We start from the raw sequence: 18,406 nt of genomic DNA on the forward strand, positions 1-18,406 counted from the left end.
TGCCATGGGGATTCTTGATATAACTATAGAAGGCTTTGTGGTTGTTTTTAGTGCCTGCCGCAATTCTGCCTTCATATAGCTGCCTTTGGTGGTTTTGATGAGGGATTTCAAACTTTTTGTTGAGGCTAATAAGGGAATTTTTCCAGTCTTGGGACTTCACCTTTTTCTGCAACAGTTTCTTCTTTCTGTTGTAGAGTTTATTAATGGCAGGGGAACACCAGATTGGCTTCCTTTTTTTGGAGGAGAGCATCTTGGTTCCGTTCGGTATGGCTAGTTCCATGCATTTATGTACGTGTTCATACAGTGCACTGGTGTTTGATTCGGCAGTCATGCATCTATTTTCCACTGGTATGGGTGCCATGAAGTTAGCCACCTCTGGTTTTAGGAGTCCAAAGTCAGTTTTGGAGAAGTTTTTCATGGTGGATACCTTTCAAGGGGGTATGGGTGAGATGTGGATTTCCATGAAGTTTAGTTTGTGCTTGTATATCATCAGGGAGGAATTGACTACTGGTGTAGAGCAACGGCTGCCCATGTTAGTAATAACCAGGTCAAGGATGTTGCTGCCTCTAGTGGGTTAAGAATCAGTTGGTCCAAGGTATTGGAATTGATGAATTCCAGGAAGCGTTGGGCCAGTGCATTGGTGCATAAGTAGTTTTCCCAGTTGATGGAGGGGTAGTTGAAGTCACCTAGTATGAGAGTGTTGGGTTGGCTCTTAATAGTTTCCAGGGTGCTTAGGAATGTGTAGTGAGAGTCTTGGGACATAGTTGGAGACATACAGCAGGCTACGACCTGAAATGCCATCTCTAGTGTTCTCTTACCTCTTCTGTAAACTGTGTCAAAACGGGTGAAATGTGACTAAATTCCCCCTGCAAAGGAATTAAAGTAAAAATGTTAGATTTTCTCCTCTTAAAAGGTCCATGGCATGGTCTATTATTTTTCCATGAGAAAACGTATACTCCGATAGCCTAGTGCATTACCTATGAACCTAATGACCAATAGGGGCTTTATAAGCCTTGCTGCGCAACCCAACTCAGTTGTGTCCCCATGTAACATGGGCATCTATTTAGTGGGGTATGTTAGTTAGGAGGTTGCTAAATGTTTAGTGGGAAGTATGTTAGTTAAGGAATATTTACTGCTGGCCTCTGTTTATCAGAGACATAAGAGCCAGACAAGAGGTGAATTTTCGATATCCCATCCAGTGTTCAAGATTTGTCTGAAAACTGTTAGGGACAGACTTTGCTTCACATAGATCGGAGCCTGTTCCAGAGTGCAGGGATCCTTTGACACAACTGTCTTGCCGGTATGGTCTACTTAAGTCACAAGTTTAAATCCTTGGACCTAGTGTTTCTGGTGCCACTAAACGGTGATGAATCAGATAAAGAAGTTATGTCTTACCATAACATTCCATCTGTGTTGTAGATCTTCATTCATTCCTTACGTCCTGCTCTCCTTCCCCCTGCCTAAAGACTCCTGGGATCCTTTAGTCCTATCAGCCTGATAAGGTATTTGCTCAGACAGGGCCTCCTTGTCTCTATTACTTCCATTGTCTCTATGCCGGGTGGGCAAACTCGATCTGGAGAAAGGAGAAGAGGGGCACTATGGGTAGGACATAGCTCAAGAGTTTTTTGGCTGGCGCGAGTCTGTATATTGGCCAAGTCAGTTCTGAGGTCGGAATCAAAGTCCTATCAGTAAGGAATGAATGAAGATCTAGAATACAGATGGAAAGTTATGGTAAGACATAACTTCTTTTTTAAAAAGGAGTAAAGAATAAAAGCATTACCAAATGCCAGTGCAAGCTGATATGCTTGAAAAACTGTGAACTGAGCGTGGGAATTCAAGCAAGTGACTGCAAGTCAGAGATGTATAACAATAAGTATCCTTTTCTGTGCATTTAAAGTATTTTTTTGATTATATCTGCTTTATTTTCTGGAAAAAAAAAAAAATATATATATATATATATATATATATATATATATATATATACTTGTATACTTGTTTCCCACCTATCTAAGTTAGTAAAGTCCAGTTTTCAGTTAGTGCTGAATTCAGAGCTGTGTTACAAATCTCTGTGTTTGCCCATACCTTACTTGGATAGAAGGAAGTTTCTCTGTTCACCTGTGAGAGAGGGGAGCTTTGAGCAGCCTATCTGTCCTTGTAGGAGTGGTTTCAGCCCCAAAATTAGTAGTTTATTGGCCAATTTCTATCTCTTTCATTTCCCTGCTATAAAAAATGCATTTGCCCGGTTTGGCATGCTGGGCAGTGCCAGTTAGCTAGGGTATAACTATTTCCAGCTCCACAAAATCTCCTCTTCAATTTTTCCCTGGAACTAAACAATCTTTCAACTTAAGCACTCAAGCCATTCATTTCTCAGCCCGGCACTTGCTCAAAACTCATAGCAAGCACTTATAAACCCCTAGCACTAGATCCCCCTATACTGTACAGAAGGACAAGGCTCTCTATTTGACCTTACAAGCCATTCAGTAAACAGTTCACTGTACCTATCCCAGGCATGTCCAAAGGGCAGTTTCAGGTGTACTCTCCAGTCCAACTGGTGAATCTGGGCATTTTGAGGCAGTGTTACAACTGCCTCATGTACATAGACAACCCTCTCCTCCTACCACCAAACACTAATACATGCGAGAGATGCAATTATACAGCCAAACTGGAGGCTAAGCTCTCTCAACCCAAGACTGGATCAGACAAGTCAAGAAGAGAAAGGAAATACTTGCATCACACCACCAGTCTCACACAGACCCATTAAACCAGCACCGGCAAAAAATACACATAAATACACAAAAACATACTCAGAGGCTCTAAATAAAAATCTGTAAAAGCAACAGAGAACTCCAAAACAGACATCCAAGCAACCTCCACCCCCCAACACAAACCATGAAACACATACTTCACAAAACCAGTGTGCCACGCAATCACAGCCTTTATGGCAAAATAACATACCCAACATACTAGCAATAGGTGACTCTATAGTCAGGCACACTGACTTCCCACTCACTAGGCTGAATAAGGAAAAGGTTACTGTTAACTGCCTGTCGGGAGCCAGGATCCGCCACATAACACAAGCACTCAGGTCACTCCAGAACAAGTACACATACAACTCTTGTCATTGTCCATGTTGGTGTGAATGACCCGAGATGTACCTCCCTGGACTACATGAAAAGAGACAGGGAAGATCTCTCTGATCACGTAGCCCAGGCCAGTATGACCCTGACCCTGAGTGGCATTCTGCCCTCACCAAGAATGATACCACGGAATAAAGAAAAAATCATCAATTTCAACAACTGCCTAGTTTTTGGTGTCATTCTAAGGGGATCCAGTGGTTGTCCACCTGGGATGACATGCTCAACAAGCCATATTGCTTCGCTAGAGACAGCTTGCACCTGTCACCCTTAGGCTTTCGAATACTGGCCAAGGCTCTTGCCATCCCCGTAGTGCCTTTTTTAAGCAAGGCTCAAAAGACAAACCCACCACCATAAATAGCACAAGTAACAAAAAATTGAGGGTAATGCTACTCAATGCCAGAAGTCTAAACCTCAAAATGCACGCACTTGAGGCACTCCTTAGTATGGAGAAAATAGATATATGTGCAGTAACAGAAACCTGGTTTAAGGCTCCAGAGAGCACACCAACACTACCAGGCTACAACTCATACCATACATTTCCAGCCACAGAATCCGGACCGAAATACAAAAGGTGGGGGCGTATCCATATTCATCAAGGATACCCACACCTCCAGCACAGCACGATGCTTCAGACATCATCCACGTGCAACTAACGGGCAGAACTGCAATTCAAATTGTAGCTTGCTACAGATCACCCGCCATGTTCCCAGGACCCCCATTCTGCATTTCTGGAAACACTGGGACACATAAAGGTCCTACCAAACACCCTAATATTGGGCGATTTCAATTACCCAAACATTAACTGGGAAAACTACTGAAGTACTAACTCCCTTGCCCAGCATTTCCTAGAATTTATAAACTCAAAAGCCCTGGATCAACTGGTCAACACTCACACCAGAGGTGACAACATATTGGACCTGGTAATCACCAACATGGGCGACCGGTGTTCCACACCGGAGGTCAACCCCACTCTGGTTAGATCTGACCATAAACAAATCACTTTGGATATCCACCCCCCACCCCCCGGACAAGGAAACCACCGTGAAAAACATTTCAAAAGCAAACTTCACATTACTTAAGACTGAGGTGGAAAGTTTCAAAGCCCCCATGCGAAAGGATAACACTGTCCAAGCTGCAAAATCTTTTACTAATGCATTCTACGGGCACCTACAAGAATGCATGGATCGTGCTATCCCAAGTAAAACCAAGACTCAGTCATCCAAGAAAAGGAAACCAGTCTGGTGGATTCCTGCCATAAACAAGCTACACAACAGAAGGAGGAAACTAGTTAAAAGAGAGTAAAATCCCAAGAAGGAAAGACATCCCTGATCAGTATCAGCAAGAAACTACGATCTCTCAAAAAATCATCCACGGTGAGCTTCGAAAGAAAAACTGCCAAGGACTCCAAAGATAATCACAAGGCATTCTTTAGCTATGTCAAGATTCTAAGTGGCAATGCTCAGATCTGCTTGGAGTTAATGCAGAATGGCACAAAATACATTGAGCCAACCGATATCGCCAACATCCTGGCAGACAAGTTCAGTGCAAACTTCAAACACCCCTCACCCCCAAAAGGGCCCATAACCATACCAGAAGAATGTACAGCCCCTGAAATCACAGACACTCAGGTTAAAACAGCCCTCTCCAAAGCCAAAAACACAGCATAAATGGGTCCGGATGGTGTCCCAGGCTGTCTCCTACACAACCTCAAAAAACGAACTAACCCTTCACCTAAACACACTGTTCAAACTCAGCCTCTCCACAGGCTACGTACCCACAGAGTGGCGCACAGCAACAGTTATTCCACTCCACAAAGGTGGAGCCAAAACAGACCCCAGGAACTACTGCCCTATAAGCCTGACTAGCTTGGTTTGCAAGGCTATGGAGCGCATCATCTTGGAACTCATTAACGGAGACATTGGGAACCTCCAAACACTGGATCCTACCCAGTTCGGCTTTGTTAAGGGCAGATCATGCCTCCTGAACCTGGTGGAAATCTTTGAGACAGTTACCAAGGTTATAGACGAGGGAAAGGTGGTACACACAGCCTACCTAGACCTCGCAAAGGCCTTCAACACCATTCCCCATTCTGGTATTATAGATTAGCTCAGCAGCCTGAACATAATCCCCTATCTCACAAGATGGGTCGCCAACTGGCTCACGGACAGAACACACATGGTGAGAGTTGCGAGAGCTAGGTCAAACTCTAAACTGGTTGCAAGTGGCGTTCCTCAGGGCTCAGTTCTAGGACCCCTCCTGTTCGGCATATACTTCTCAAAGGTACAGGAAAGCACAGGAGGACTATGGCTGACCAAGTTCACAGACAACTGCAAACTAGGGGCTATAACTGACTCTCTGGCTGACATAGACATCTTCCAAAAGGGTCTCACCGAGATGGATACCTGGTATCAAAATCATGGCCTCAAGCTAAATGCCAAAAAGTGCTTAGTCGTCCCCTTTGGAAAAAAACGAAGTACCCACAAACTACCACATAGGGAGTAGTCCCCTAAATACAGAAGATATAATAAGGGATCTGGGGACCCAAGTAGATAGTAATCTCTCCTTTGATAATCACATTGCCAAAGTGGTTAGAAAATCCTTCTGTGTGGCCCTCCTAATCACAAAATGGTTCTCATCCAGATCAAAAGAGGTCATTGTGCCCCTCTACTCATCACTCATCAGACCCATCATAGAGTACAACACCCCATTTGGGATGTACCTTACAAGACACCTGCAACAGCTGGAAAGACCACAGAAGTACTTGCATACTGCCTACTCAGAGGTGATCTCTGCCTGACATACAAGGCCATGTCCAACCCAGAATTGATGGACATGCTCCACCACACGCTCTAGGGATCTAAACCTCACCACAATATTAAATAGGATGTGCTGGAGGGATAGATTCCTGTCCCAGAGACTTCCCATGCTTTGGAACAAGATTCCAATCTACATTAGGCAGAGCTCCTCGCTAGCACTCTTCAAGAGAAACCTTGACGAGTGGATGGGAAACAGAAAGTTTACCCCGGGGATCACTTCAGTGTCTCTGTTGGACAGAGGCACAGGGAACTAATCTAAGGGGGAGGCGAAAGCCAACACATTCTGGCTAGGCTTATAAATGCCTTCGGGCAGATAGCCTAGTACCAACCTATGAACAACAGATGTCTATATGTCTGGAAGAGGGTGAGGGATGCATAAGTAACCCTCTCAATGATTCCTTTTCTAAACACCTTTAACCACCACCATTCTCCTGAGATCAAGGTAAGCCAACAAGTTACTCCTGCTGATGTCTATGCATGGCCTGTCTGAAATGACAGCAGGTACTACAGAGTTACAAGTTGTACAACTGTCCCTGTATGTGGTATCAAAGGTAGTGTAAGTCTTGTGTTAGAAATACTAACATTCTTTCAAAAGATGCCTAATGATACAAGAGGCTCAAAATGCATGCTCAAAGAGCAGGTAAAAGCTGGTGGGTTAGGCATACTCCTGCAAGTAGAGAGAGAAATATCACAACATGCATGAGATAGCAATGAATGCAGTCCTAAGCATAACAGCTTCAAAACATTTATTGGTGTTTTTGCCTCTACCCTGTTTACGCATCTGTTATCTTCAGATTAGTATTTCCAGTGTAGATTAGATAAGGTAGTTAAACTTTTTAGGTAGGGTTCTGTTAGTAACAGTTTTTTTCCTGCCTTTGTGCTGCCTCAAAACTGTACTTTGCATTCTGTATTATAATAGCAGTGTTTTGGTCAATTAGAAGCCATAGATTAGGTTTGATAGATGTGCATTGAGAGTGATTTTTCCTCTGGTTCTTTATTTTTGTTTCTTAGTAGTGTTGTGGTTTGATTATGGATAATTAAGATGCGTTTGGACTGTAGGCACAAGCTTTCCTGTTAACATGCACAACCTGTCTTTAGGGTTTAGGCGCTGCCTACTTGGATTCCTCTTGCTCGATCAGCGAGGCCTTTACCTTGCATGCCATGAATAAGAGGAAAGCAAAGCTGATTCTCTAAGGAGCTCTACCACCTGTTGAGTCCTCTTCAGCCTCCTCCAGCAAGGGGGATATATCAGATAGAGGTCATTAGAGTTCCAAGGCCCCCAAAACTGCCAAGAGGGACAGAAAGCATTTGGCTCCCACATCTGCTTTATCTGCTCCTTTTGAGCAAAAGGTCCCAAGACCTGAGGTTTCCCCGATACCTTTGGGTCCTACACATCAAAATTGGTTACCTTCAGCACCAGTAGCAGGGAACACTCCATCTCTTGTAGTCAGTGTTCACAGTCTCTTCCTATCAAACAGTGCTCTGTCAGACAGAACCTTTTCACCCTTTTCTCTATCCACACCAAGGGAGCCCTCATTGGAGTCCTCCCTGTCTCCACCCCAGATCCAAGCTCCTCTGGTTCAGATCTGATCATCGCAGCACAAGTCTGGTAACTGGGTCTCCAAACATCTTCAGAGGCTTTGTCGGCTCAATGTTCTCAGATGGTTGGGAGTATAGTATCCATCCCAGTTGAAACAGTTGACACTGTCCTTTTTTCAGGCACAGATGCAAATTAGGACTCATCCCCACTGCATCAGGCCCTTGACGCAAAGCTTTGGCTTCATTACACTGGTTTCCTCTCTCGGGCCAATCAGCTCTGGGATTGCCCAAGTCTGTTGCCTTCCCTCCCTTTGGGTTGGACAGATTTTGGCGCTGACCCATACCTTGGTTTCCTGGACTCCAGCCATGTCAAAGCTGAGATATCAAGGCAATGGTATCCTGGTAAGGTCTGATTTCTGTTTTGGAGTCATCCCTCCCACTTGTGGCTTCTGCTCTGGATAGTTTGGCTCTGCACTCTGCTCTGGAGTGGGCTGGAGCAGCCACTGTTTATAGTGCATCTTTAGGGTCTTTAAATCCTAGGTCTGCCAGCCATGCTACACCACGGTCTGCTTCTGCCTTTGACTTTGTGAAAAGGATGTTCTCCTATAAGGAGAAGGAGTGGCCCAGTTCAGTCAGTGCTCCACTCACAAATTCAACATCTGTTCCCATGAATGTGATTTGACCTGTTCCAGGGCAGCTCACACTCTGCCACCCCCCCCCCCCCGGATTCCCCAGGGCAGTAGGTTTCAGGCAAGAGGTGATGCAGTAGGAAGCATCTAGACTCCCCAGAAGAGTCCCTTACTAAGAACAACAACCTCAAGGAAGGAGAGGGGTCCCCAAAATCTTCCCACGAGGACACCACTTTTGGCGACCTTTTTGAGTTGCTTTGCCAGCACAGGGGAATAAACCACCGAGGCCATGTCTCCTAAGGAATCTTTTTTTTAAGGCTTTCAGAGTGGACCTATCTACATCTGGTGTGGTTGCCCCTCTGAATGCTCTCATAGAGCTGGTGTTCAGAAGGGGAGGGAAGGAAGGAGCCTGACAAAGAGGAACTAATCCCCAAATTGTCAGGTAAGATTCTCACCCTTCCAACGTCAGGCAACTAAGAGTCCAGCTGTGGATACTATTGTGATGGCAGTTGCCACTAAAACGGAGATCCTGAAAGAGAACACCTCCGTTTATCCCACAATACAGAATGTCAGGCACCAAACAGACTGGGGAGGTGTTCTTATGCCTCAGCTACATTGCACCGAGGGCTCTGACCTACTTAGCCCACGTGTCCAGACTTCAGTAGACCATCTCAGAAGGGTTGAGGGTTATTGACTTATTACAGTTGAGTGCTCCACCAGGTGTTTCTGCAGCTACTTCAAACTAACACATATTGTTTGCGCATATTTCCATTAATTCCAAAAACATGCTACATACAAGGTTTCAGAATATTTCATCTTGAAGATTATATGATGGCAAATACAGTTGTATTGATATTTGACCTCGGACTATTGCAGCTAAAGAGATACTGAATATTACTATTTGTATTGTAAAAATTTTCATATTTCTCTAAATATCTCAACATTTAGGTAAGAGACAAAAAAATTGCATAGCCTCATATGAAAGCTCAATGGCTGTATGAAGAAAATTATGTTATACATTACAAAATTAATACTCCCTGCCTTTATTTTGGCTTATAAACTCCACTTCAAATATCTGAACTGAATGAATATCACTAATGTAAGGATTAATTTATCCTGACTATTTTGTCATTTACAGTTTTCTAGTAACACTTGTGGTTCCAGACATATGAATGTTTGATCTGTAAGGTGATAACTTCATTTTTTTAAACGCTCAAATCACACCCACTAGGAGTCAGAAGTGCACACTCAAAAGAGCTGTACTGGAGGGAATGAGATTCAGGGGTCTCAAAAGACCATGGAAACTCAGATGCCCACTTTGAAGTCCATTGCAACATGCCCATGCATCTACTGTATAATGCAGCTGATGGCACATTCCATGCCACTAGCACTGGCATTGCCATGCATCACCACACTCGGGTGAGGCTTGTTTAACTTTGTGGACTTCAAGGCATCCTTTAATGCCCCCTTCAATGCTCTCTCTCTTTTGGGTCCCAAGTGTAAGGACACATGTTTCAGAAGTTAGCCAGAGATCAGAAGTGAGTAAGATGGGAAGAAGCTGTCAGCCATGGGAGTGCATTTTGCTACCCCTCAATGGACCTTTTCTATGAATCAGAAGGGAGGAAATGACTTTTTAGGAAAGCGCAACAGTCATTCCAAGAAGCTCCTTCCGAGGGTTTCCTCCACAGTAGGAGAAGTAACCATAATGGAGGCGTGTCCATGCAGTAGGGATGGTCAGCAAAATCAAGAGGTTTTGTGGAAGTTTCTTCATGAAGCTCCTTTCAGAGGCCCAGTAGGGTGTCACAGTTGTCTGTCTGGTTGCCTGACTCTGAACCCAAAAGCTTGGGGGCCATCACCTCGGACATTTGGGTGTAGACAGCCGTATCCAAATGCTATACAATTCCATTTTAGATACTCCAAATTAAAATTCAAAATGTCTCCTAGATGTGCCACCCCATCAGAGAAATGTTGTGTCCATCAAAACCCAAAAGTTGTTAGGAAATAGAGTCATCCAAGATGTCCCACCAGAACAACATGGATCCAGGGTCAATTCAAGTTTCTTTTTGGTTCCAAAGAACAAGGACTTCAGGACAGTTTTGGATATGAACAGGTTAAACCACTTCATCAAGCAGACCTAACTTCAGATGGTCACGGTGCAGTCCATTCTAGTCTTGATGCAGTACAACTGGCTGTGCTTAATCAACTTCAAGGACACCTACCATTATATAAAGATTGCGAGACAATCTAGAAGGTTTCTACGCTTATGACTGGGAGCCACTCGCTTTGGGCACACCCTTGCAACAACCCCCCAGGTGTTCAAATGTATGGCAGTAGTGGCAAGCTTGGCTGAGACTGCAGGGGGTTCAGATGTTTCCTTAACTGGAAGACTGGCTCCTGAACACCTCCACAAGGGCATCAGTGATCAGAGCCAGGGACACCTTACTCCAGCTATATGGCTCCTTGGCAGAGTCATCTATCACAAATCCAGTCTATTTCCTGTGCAGTCGATAGCGTTTACAGGTTGTCACTTGGAAACAGTTTCTAAGACTGAGGTCTTGCTCTTTCATTACTCTTGTGTCTGAAACCCCAGCTCATCAGATTCTCAGGCTCTTGTGGCACATGGCAGTTGCCATTTGTTTAGATCTCCTAACAAGATAGTACATGAGGGTTTTGCAGTCGACATTGGAAGTGCTATGATCCTGTCACACATGAACGAGTTCCCAGCTGCACTGACAGAGGTGTGTCAAAGTCAAATCAGGTGGTGGTTGGGAGTCTCCCTTGGTAACCAATGAGACAGCATTGTTTTCCTTCCTCTGAGCATGGTCACCATAGCCATCTCTCTTCTAGGGTGGAGTGGGGTGTAGAGAATTTCAAAGGGATGATGGTACAAGAGACCTGAACAGATACAAACACCAGTCCTCACATCAATGTCTTGGAGATAATAGTGGTCCTCCTTGCATTGTAGGCTTTTCAGAATGTTCTCCCCCCAGGGTGCAATTCAGTTCAGACCAACATGTCTGTGGTGGGGTACTTCAACAAACAAGGGGGAACCTATTCATATCCCCTCCTTTGAGAAACCTTGAGAGTTTGGCAATTTCATATGAATGGTTTCTGGGTGCAATGCACATCCACGGGAGATGCAACATATTAGAGCACAATTTGAGAAGGAACATTCTTTTGCCAATTAAGTGGTCCTTGAATCTGGGATGGGCTGCTAAGATTTTTTTAGTGATGGGATACTATGTGTTATGATCTGTTAGCATCCCCTTAACACCGTCAAGTGCAGCAGCTATTATGCCTTCCTCCCTTCCTCAGGGACAGTTATCCAGGGACATTCTTTTGTATGCTTGGCTCCCGGGTCTTTTTTACTCATATTCCCATCTCCACTGATAAAGTATCTTCACAAGACAGCCTGTTGCAGGGCAACTGTAACCTACCTTTTGGCCTCGTCAGGTGTAGTTCCACTTCCCTTGGCCTGTTTTGAAGTACCCTTCCTTGGGTCTTCCAGATCTGACACCTAGAAAGGTTACTTAAAAAGAGGCCTGCATATGCCTTGAATCCCACAGTCTGGACTTGATCTCTCACTTGGCAGGCCTGGAGCCACCCAACCTTCAAACCCTAAAGTTAACCACATGGTTCCTCTTATTCTGTTGATGGCCCAAAATACCAAGCCTTCCGACAGAGTGGTGTATATATATCTTGTCTTTCTCTCAGAAGCCATCTACACGTAAGGTGTATGCTAATAAAGTTGAGGTGTTTTGCTTGTTGGGCTACCGCTAAGGGATTGGATTCCTTTTTGGCCACCCATAAAGGTTGTTTTTGACGAATTGCCAGATTTGTTTCACTCGGGCTCTGATTATTCTACTATTAAGTTGCAATTGGCAGCCATTTCCAACTTCCATATTAGTAGAGATAATACGTCTTTGGTGGCTCTCAAAATTTCCAAGGTCTTCCTCAAGGTTACCTTTTTGTTAAGTCCTCAGGTCAAGGATCCTGTCCCTCCGTGGGATCTGCTCCTCATGCTTCAGGTGTTGCCGTTTCTCCCTTTGAGCCTTCTACTATGGTTGACTTAAAAGTTATCTTAGAAGACCTTATTCTTGGTAGTAGTTACTCCTGCCAAGTGGGTGTCAGAAGTTACAAGCCCTCTTGTTACTACCTCCCAACTTGGCTTTTCATAAAGACAGAGTTTCCTTGTGCAGAGACCCCTCTTTTTTTCCCAAGGTGACTACAGAGAATATGAACCATGTCATGAGTTTTCCAACAAAGGAGAATATGTGCTGTACTGCCTCAATGTTCATAGACAATTCAGGTTTTATGTCGTCAGAACAAAACCTTTCAGAGAGTCTAATCAGTTGTTTGTTACTTTTCAAAAGTCTGGTTAGCCGTGCCAGTGTCTAAGGTTACTCCTTCCAAGTGGCTGTCTGATTGTACTGCTTTTGGGTATAGCTTGAAAGTCCATTGTACTAGAGCTAAGGCTACTTCTGCATTTTTCTCCACAGCTGCAATGGATGAGATTTGTGCAGCTGCAACCTAGGTAGATCCTCACATTTGTATCCCACGATAAAAGGGACATTCAGTCAAGCCCAGGACTTCCTTTGGTTCCATATATTTTTCAATATCCTTCTGAGAGACCTCCCTGAGTTGAATCCAGATGAAAAAGACATAGGATATAAACCTTTTTTTTACTTAGCATAACTTATCAGTGTTGTCACTTTCTGTTTGGTTCATCATTCCCTCCCTTTCACCTCTGCCTTTTTGGTGAGCCTCTTGACAGTCAGATGACCGAGTTGGGGAGATCTTCCCTCCTCCCTTCTGTGTTGGGGTGCTTCACATATTTTGCCCATGAAGTTTAAGCATGGTCAGTTTGGGGTAGTAACAGGCAAACTCTATCTAAGGTAGTCCTAAGTAGCAAGATATGATAGTTAGAGGCAGCAGAGCTCGAGGGCTGAAGTCTTCGGAATGTGGCTGACCTGGTATCAGTCACATTTGATAACCCCAGGCTGAACTAGATGGAAAGAGAGACCACGGATCAATTACTATGGTAAATATATAACTTTTGTGTTGGTTAGTAAGGGGTAAAATGGATTACGAGATTTAAAGGTGGAAGTAGTTGGAAAATTAGAAATGCTTGGCCATATGTGCTTCCATGTCCAGAAGGTTTACGACTTTCACTTGAAAGTGTCTATAAGGTAGTTTTAAACACCAGAAAGAATTCAACGTGTTCTCAACACGAAAAAAGCAGTTGGAGGTTTGACAGGGCACAGATTCACCTAGAAACATTTTCTCAACTTGCTTTTGTCTCCACAATTTTAAAGTTACAAACAAATAGTTTGTAAGGGAAACTAATTTTTCCATGCAGTAAAACTGTTGGCAATGACACTGTTACTGCACTGCTGGGTAATGACTGAAGACATCCACATCATTTTACCTGCATATTACTATATCTAAACATAGATTATTCCTAAAAATTGTAAGAGTACAAAAATGTCTAATGTAAATGATATTGTAAACTGACAAAAGAAGATTAAGGATATCACCTAAATAGTCCTGATAGAAGTATCGGGACTGAATGGTTGCTGTGATAACTTTTCAGACTCCAACAAATTCCAACAATTTAGTGCAAGTTCCAGAATAGCAAGACTGAATGACAGAAAATGCAGACTTACAAAGTTCAAGGCTGCCTTATTATGGAATATTCCCTTTTCCTCAAGGTAATCTTCATGTTGGTATATATAGAGATATTGGGGAGAGGGACTTGCCCCTGCAAAAAACAGTTTTGCTGTTCTCCTGTATTTTGGGTCCTTAAGCAGGGCTTAAACTTGGGAATCACAGAAGTATCACAGGAAGCCCCCTGAATGAAAAAGGATTGAAGTACTTACATAATCAACTATACAGAAAACAGTAATTCTTATCAGCTGTACACTTTGAGCTTGATTATTTTAAGGACAGTCACTAAATGAAGTACTGGACACTTGTAAATTTACTGCATAAAACAGGTTTACTGCATAAAACATGACAAGCCAAGTTAAAGTCAGCAAACTAATTTTTTTGTATGCGTACATTGTTTTTTATCGTACTAGTTTTCTGAGTGTTGTACTTTAGCACACATTTATTGTTTTTCTATAGAAAACAGTCTACACACACCAAAAAAAAAAAAAAAAAAAAAAAAGAGCCAAAAACAGTCCACAGTTTGGGACAACCTTCTTAAAAACTTTTATAAGGAAAAGGATTAAAACAAAAGTTTTTAAACACTTACTGTAATGCACTGTTAAAAACTCTACAGACAGTAGTCAAAAGGAGGTCGGGTGAAACCTGTGCCACTCTGTCCAACAATAGCTTCAGCTGTTTTCTGTACTCTACAAACATGGCTTCATCCTCACCCTGTAAAAAAAAAATGGATATTAAACTAAAACTTATGAAACATTGTGCTAAGTTAGAACACAAGTGTTACATCCATATATATTCCAGCCTTCATAGTGATGCAAAATCATTTCATTTATAGTTAGCAACTTGTTACTTAGGATCATAGGGATTTACTAAGCTAATGGCCCTAGGGCCCTTACAAGCTAGCCAGGTTTCCATGATCAGCATTTATTGCCCTTGTCTAAGAGAGACACAGGTGGAACCCTTCAGGTGAATTTACAGTTACCCATTCAATTGTCCAGACTGTGTTTGAAGTGGGCCAATGAGCTGCACTGTTTGACATGAAGTGAGAGTCTGTTCCAAAGGTGGTGGTACCTCTGGGAGACAAATTTGTCCCTCCAGCAGTTTCTATTAATGTCACATTCCAGGTTAAGGTCTTTACAGTAAGTAACCTGTGTGCCACTTGACTTGCAGATATGCAGCATTCCCAATAAAGCAGGGTCAGAGATTGCCTTATACACAAGGCAGAGATCGCCTCTGAGTAGTTTGTATGAAACAGAATAAAGTAAAACTAATTTCAGCTGATCCACACAGAACAGAGGCTGAAGATGCTTGGAAAGGTACCTATCAAAATGGGCACTGTACACAGTTATTGTCCTTACTTTTCAGATGAGCAATATAGAATGCCCTTCTTACCACTGTGGAGACCTGTTGATCAAAGGTAAGGTTGCTGTCAACCTGTGTGTCCAGGTCTCTCACTACTGAGTGTGTACATAAGAGTGTTGTTGCTGATGTTGTAGTTAGCAGGAAAGTACAGTTGTGTACACTTACCATAAATGTAGATGTTCAAGTGTATTCAGTGTTGCAGTCATCACACGGACTATCCTGCCAGGGGTAGCCCTCAGTCGCCCGAATACCAGAGGCTTAGTACTTCCGCGTCGGATGCTGTCGCTCCAGGACTGACATCAGGTCATCAGTGGTATAAAAACAGGCAGCTGATGCCATTACATCAGTTTTTCTTGGCCCAAATGTCAGGAGACCCCAAATAGGGAGCTAGGCTATGGTGGAAGAACACCACCAGTAGAAAGTAAATACCAAGGAGGGACAGAGAGAGAGAGAGAGAGAGAGACCGGGGGATGGAGGGTGGAAAACAAGGAATGTAACAGTGAATACATTCGAACATCTACATTTATGGTAAGTGTATACAACTGTACTATGGTCTTCATGTTTTACTGTTGCAGTCATCAGACTTGGGTTGAGTCTCAAAGCTGAAGAAAAGGGTGGAGGCAGTCAAGAAGAAAGAAGTACAGTTGTGTACACTTACCATAAATGTAGATGTTCGAGTGTATTCACTCTTGCAGGCATCACATTTGGGTTATCTGCCTGCAGGAGCTCTCAGCTGGCCTGAATACCAGAGTCTTTGGATTTCTGCATCAGATGCTGTCACTTCTTCCATGATGTCAGGTCATCAGGGGTATAAAACATACAGCCGACACCATTACATCAGTTTTTCTTGCCCCAGATGTCATGTGCCTACACAATAGGAAGCAATTACATGGTATGGAATATCCCCAGCAAAAAGCAAATACACAAGATAAAATATATACCAAACAAGAAGGAAAGGTAAAAGTTAAATGAAGTCAGGGGGCTGGAGGGAGGGAGGGAGGGTAACCAGGACTGCAACAGTGAATACACTCGAACATCTACACTTATAGTAAGTGTACACAACTGTACTATGTTCTTCGTGTTTTATCGTTGCAGTCGTCACATTTGGGTTGATTCCCAAAGCTAAGGAAGGGTGGAGGTAGTTAAAGAGCATTAGGGCCAACAATCAGGCCCTGTAAGACTGCTATGGCAAATCCAGCTCTGGATTTAGAAAAGATAGGCAGGTGGCAATGCTTGGTGAAAGTATGGTAGCAGCTTCCAGGATGTTCCTGGTAGGGACTCCTCTGAGAAATGCCATAGAGGTAGATGCAGCCCTGGTGGAATGTGATCTTATCCCCTGTGGGGTAGTTTTTTCATGGTGCTTGTAGCAGAAATGAATGCAATGGGCTATCCATTTGGAAATGGTTTGCTTTGAAATGGCCTTCCCCCCTGCCCCTGCAGCAAAGCTAACTAGCAGCTGGTCACATTTTCTTTGAGGATTAGTCCTGCCCAAATAGAATCTAAGCTGTCTGTGCATGTCCAGAGAATGCAGTATTCCTTGTCCCCTTTATTTTGAGGATTACGGAAAAAAGTAGGCAAATGAATGGACTGGTTTAGGGCCACACTAGACACCAGCTTGGGCATTAAGGATGGATTAGTCCTGAGGGAAACCCTGTCCGCATGGAAGATAATGAACGGTTCCACCGCCATGAGGGCCTGCAGTTCAGACACTCTTCCTGCTGAAGTGATGGATAGAAGTAAGGCTGTTTTCCAAAAAAGGAATTTCAACAATGCTGTAGCAGCTGGTTCAAAGGGGGAAGAGTGAGTTTTTTCAAAAACAAAGTTAAGGTCCCAGGCTGGAGTGGGAGCTCTCCTGGGGGGTCTTAAATTTTTGGCCCCTCTAAAGAATTGTTTTAGCAGGGGATGGGAGAAGACGGGTGGGCTCAGTATTATAATGTGCTGAAATGGCAGAGACATGAATCTTAATTGACGAGAAAGATAGGCCCTTGTGGAGCATTTCTGTTAAATAATGTAGAATATCAGGTAAGCTGGGTACCATTGTGCCCATCCACTGAGCACGGCTCCAGGAACAGTATCTTTTCCACTTTTCTGAACAGGATATTCTAGTACTAGGCCTCCTTGCCTCAAGAATGACATCCAACACCTGCTTACTGAGGGTTGCTACAGGTGAGCTAAGGGAATAAGCCAGGCTGCAAGGTTCAGGGTTTGAAGCTGAGGGTGCAGAATCTGGCCCACCTGCTGGGACAGCAGGGAAGGGGTCTGAGGCAGGTGCCATGGTTCCAGCACTGTCACACTGTACAAAAGGGGGTACCCAGTGCTGGCGTGGCCAGTCTGGTGCAATCAGTATTGTCCTTGGCTTGTCCTGTTTGATTTTTAGTAGAACCTTCGAGAGGCGAGGCAGAGGGAGAAAGGCATAAACTGAGAGACTTTCCCAGGTAAAGGACAGGGCATCCACTTTCCAAGCTTGACTGTGGGGTGTTCTGGTGCAGAATTTGTTCAATTGGTAGTTCTGAAGGGAGGCAAACAGGTCTACCTCTGGTGTGCCTCATTTGTTCCTCAAGAGCTTGAATATTTTGGGTTCCAGTTTCCATTCGTGTGGGTCCATTAGATTTCTGCTTAAGTCGTCTGCCAGTGAATTTAGCTTGCCTGGCAGGAATTGAGCTTGTATGTGCACTTGGTAGCTCAAGGCTGTGTTCCACAGAGCCATAACTAGTCTGCAGAGTGGGTAGGAATGGGTTCCCCCTGCTTGTTTATGTATCACAAAACTGTGGTGTTTTCTGTCTTTACCAATAGTTGTCCTGGAAGAATAAGGTCTTTGAAGGCTGTCAGAACATTCTGTACAGCTAACATTTCATTTTGATTGATATGCAGGTGCATCTGTTTTGGGTTCCATTTGCCCTGAATGCACTGCCCCATCATGTGAGCCCACCATGCATAGTCCAATGCTTCTGTTAGTGTTTGGGCGGCAGGGGGTAGAGTGAAAAGGAGTCCCTTGTTGTGATAGCAGGCCTCTGCCCACCAAAGGAACTCTGCCCTTAAACAAGGAATGACAGGAATTAGAAGTTATGTACTCACCATAACGTTCCATCTGAGTAGGTGACTTCATTCGGATGCAACCTGTGGGTATCGGATCCGACCTCGGATCCGAGCCGGCAATTCAAAAGCTTAGGCTCCGAGCTCCTAGCTCCTCCCTCTTACCCATAATCCTCTGCCAAGCCCTGACTGACCTCAGATTGAGTTTGCCACAAAATACTGA

At 43.8% G+C, this 18,406-nt stretch overlaps 1 protein-coding gene across 1 annotated transcript in view; it reads right to left on the reverse strand.

The window, feature by feature from the left end:
* XPOT (exportin for tRNA) overlaps positions 1-18,406 on the reverse strand; it is a 3,393,313-nt gene that overhangs the window by 1,996,672 nt on the left and 1,378,235 nt on the right. The window contains exon 12 of the mRNA XM_044088045.1: positions 14,378-14,502. Coding sequence (XP_043943980.1) covers positions 14,378-14,502 — 125 coding nt within the window. The remainder of the gene's footprint in view (positions 1-14,377; positions 14,503-18,406) is intronic.

The sequence above is a fragment of the Protopterus annectens genome, chromosome 11.part0, assembly GCF_019279795.1.
Source record: "Protopterus annectens isolate FY-2018-M chromosome 11.part0, PAN1.0, whole genome shotgun sequence".
Lineage (NCBI taxonomy): Eukaryota > Metazoa > Chordata > Ceratodontiformes > Protopteridae > Protopterus > Protopterus annectens.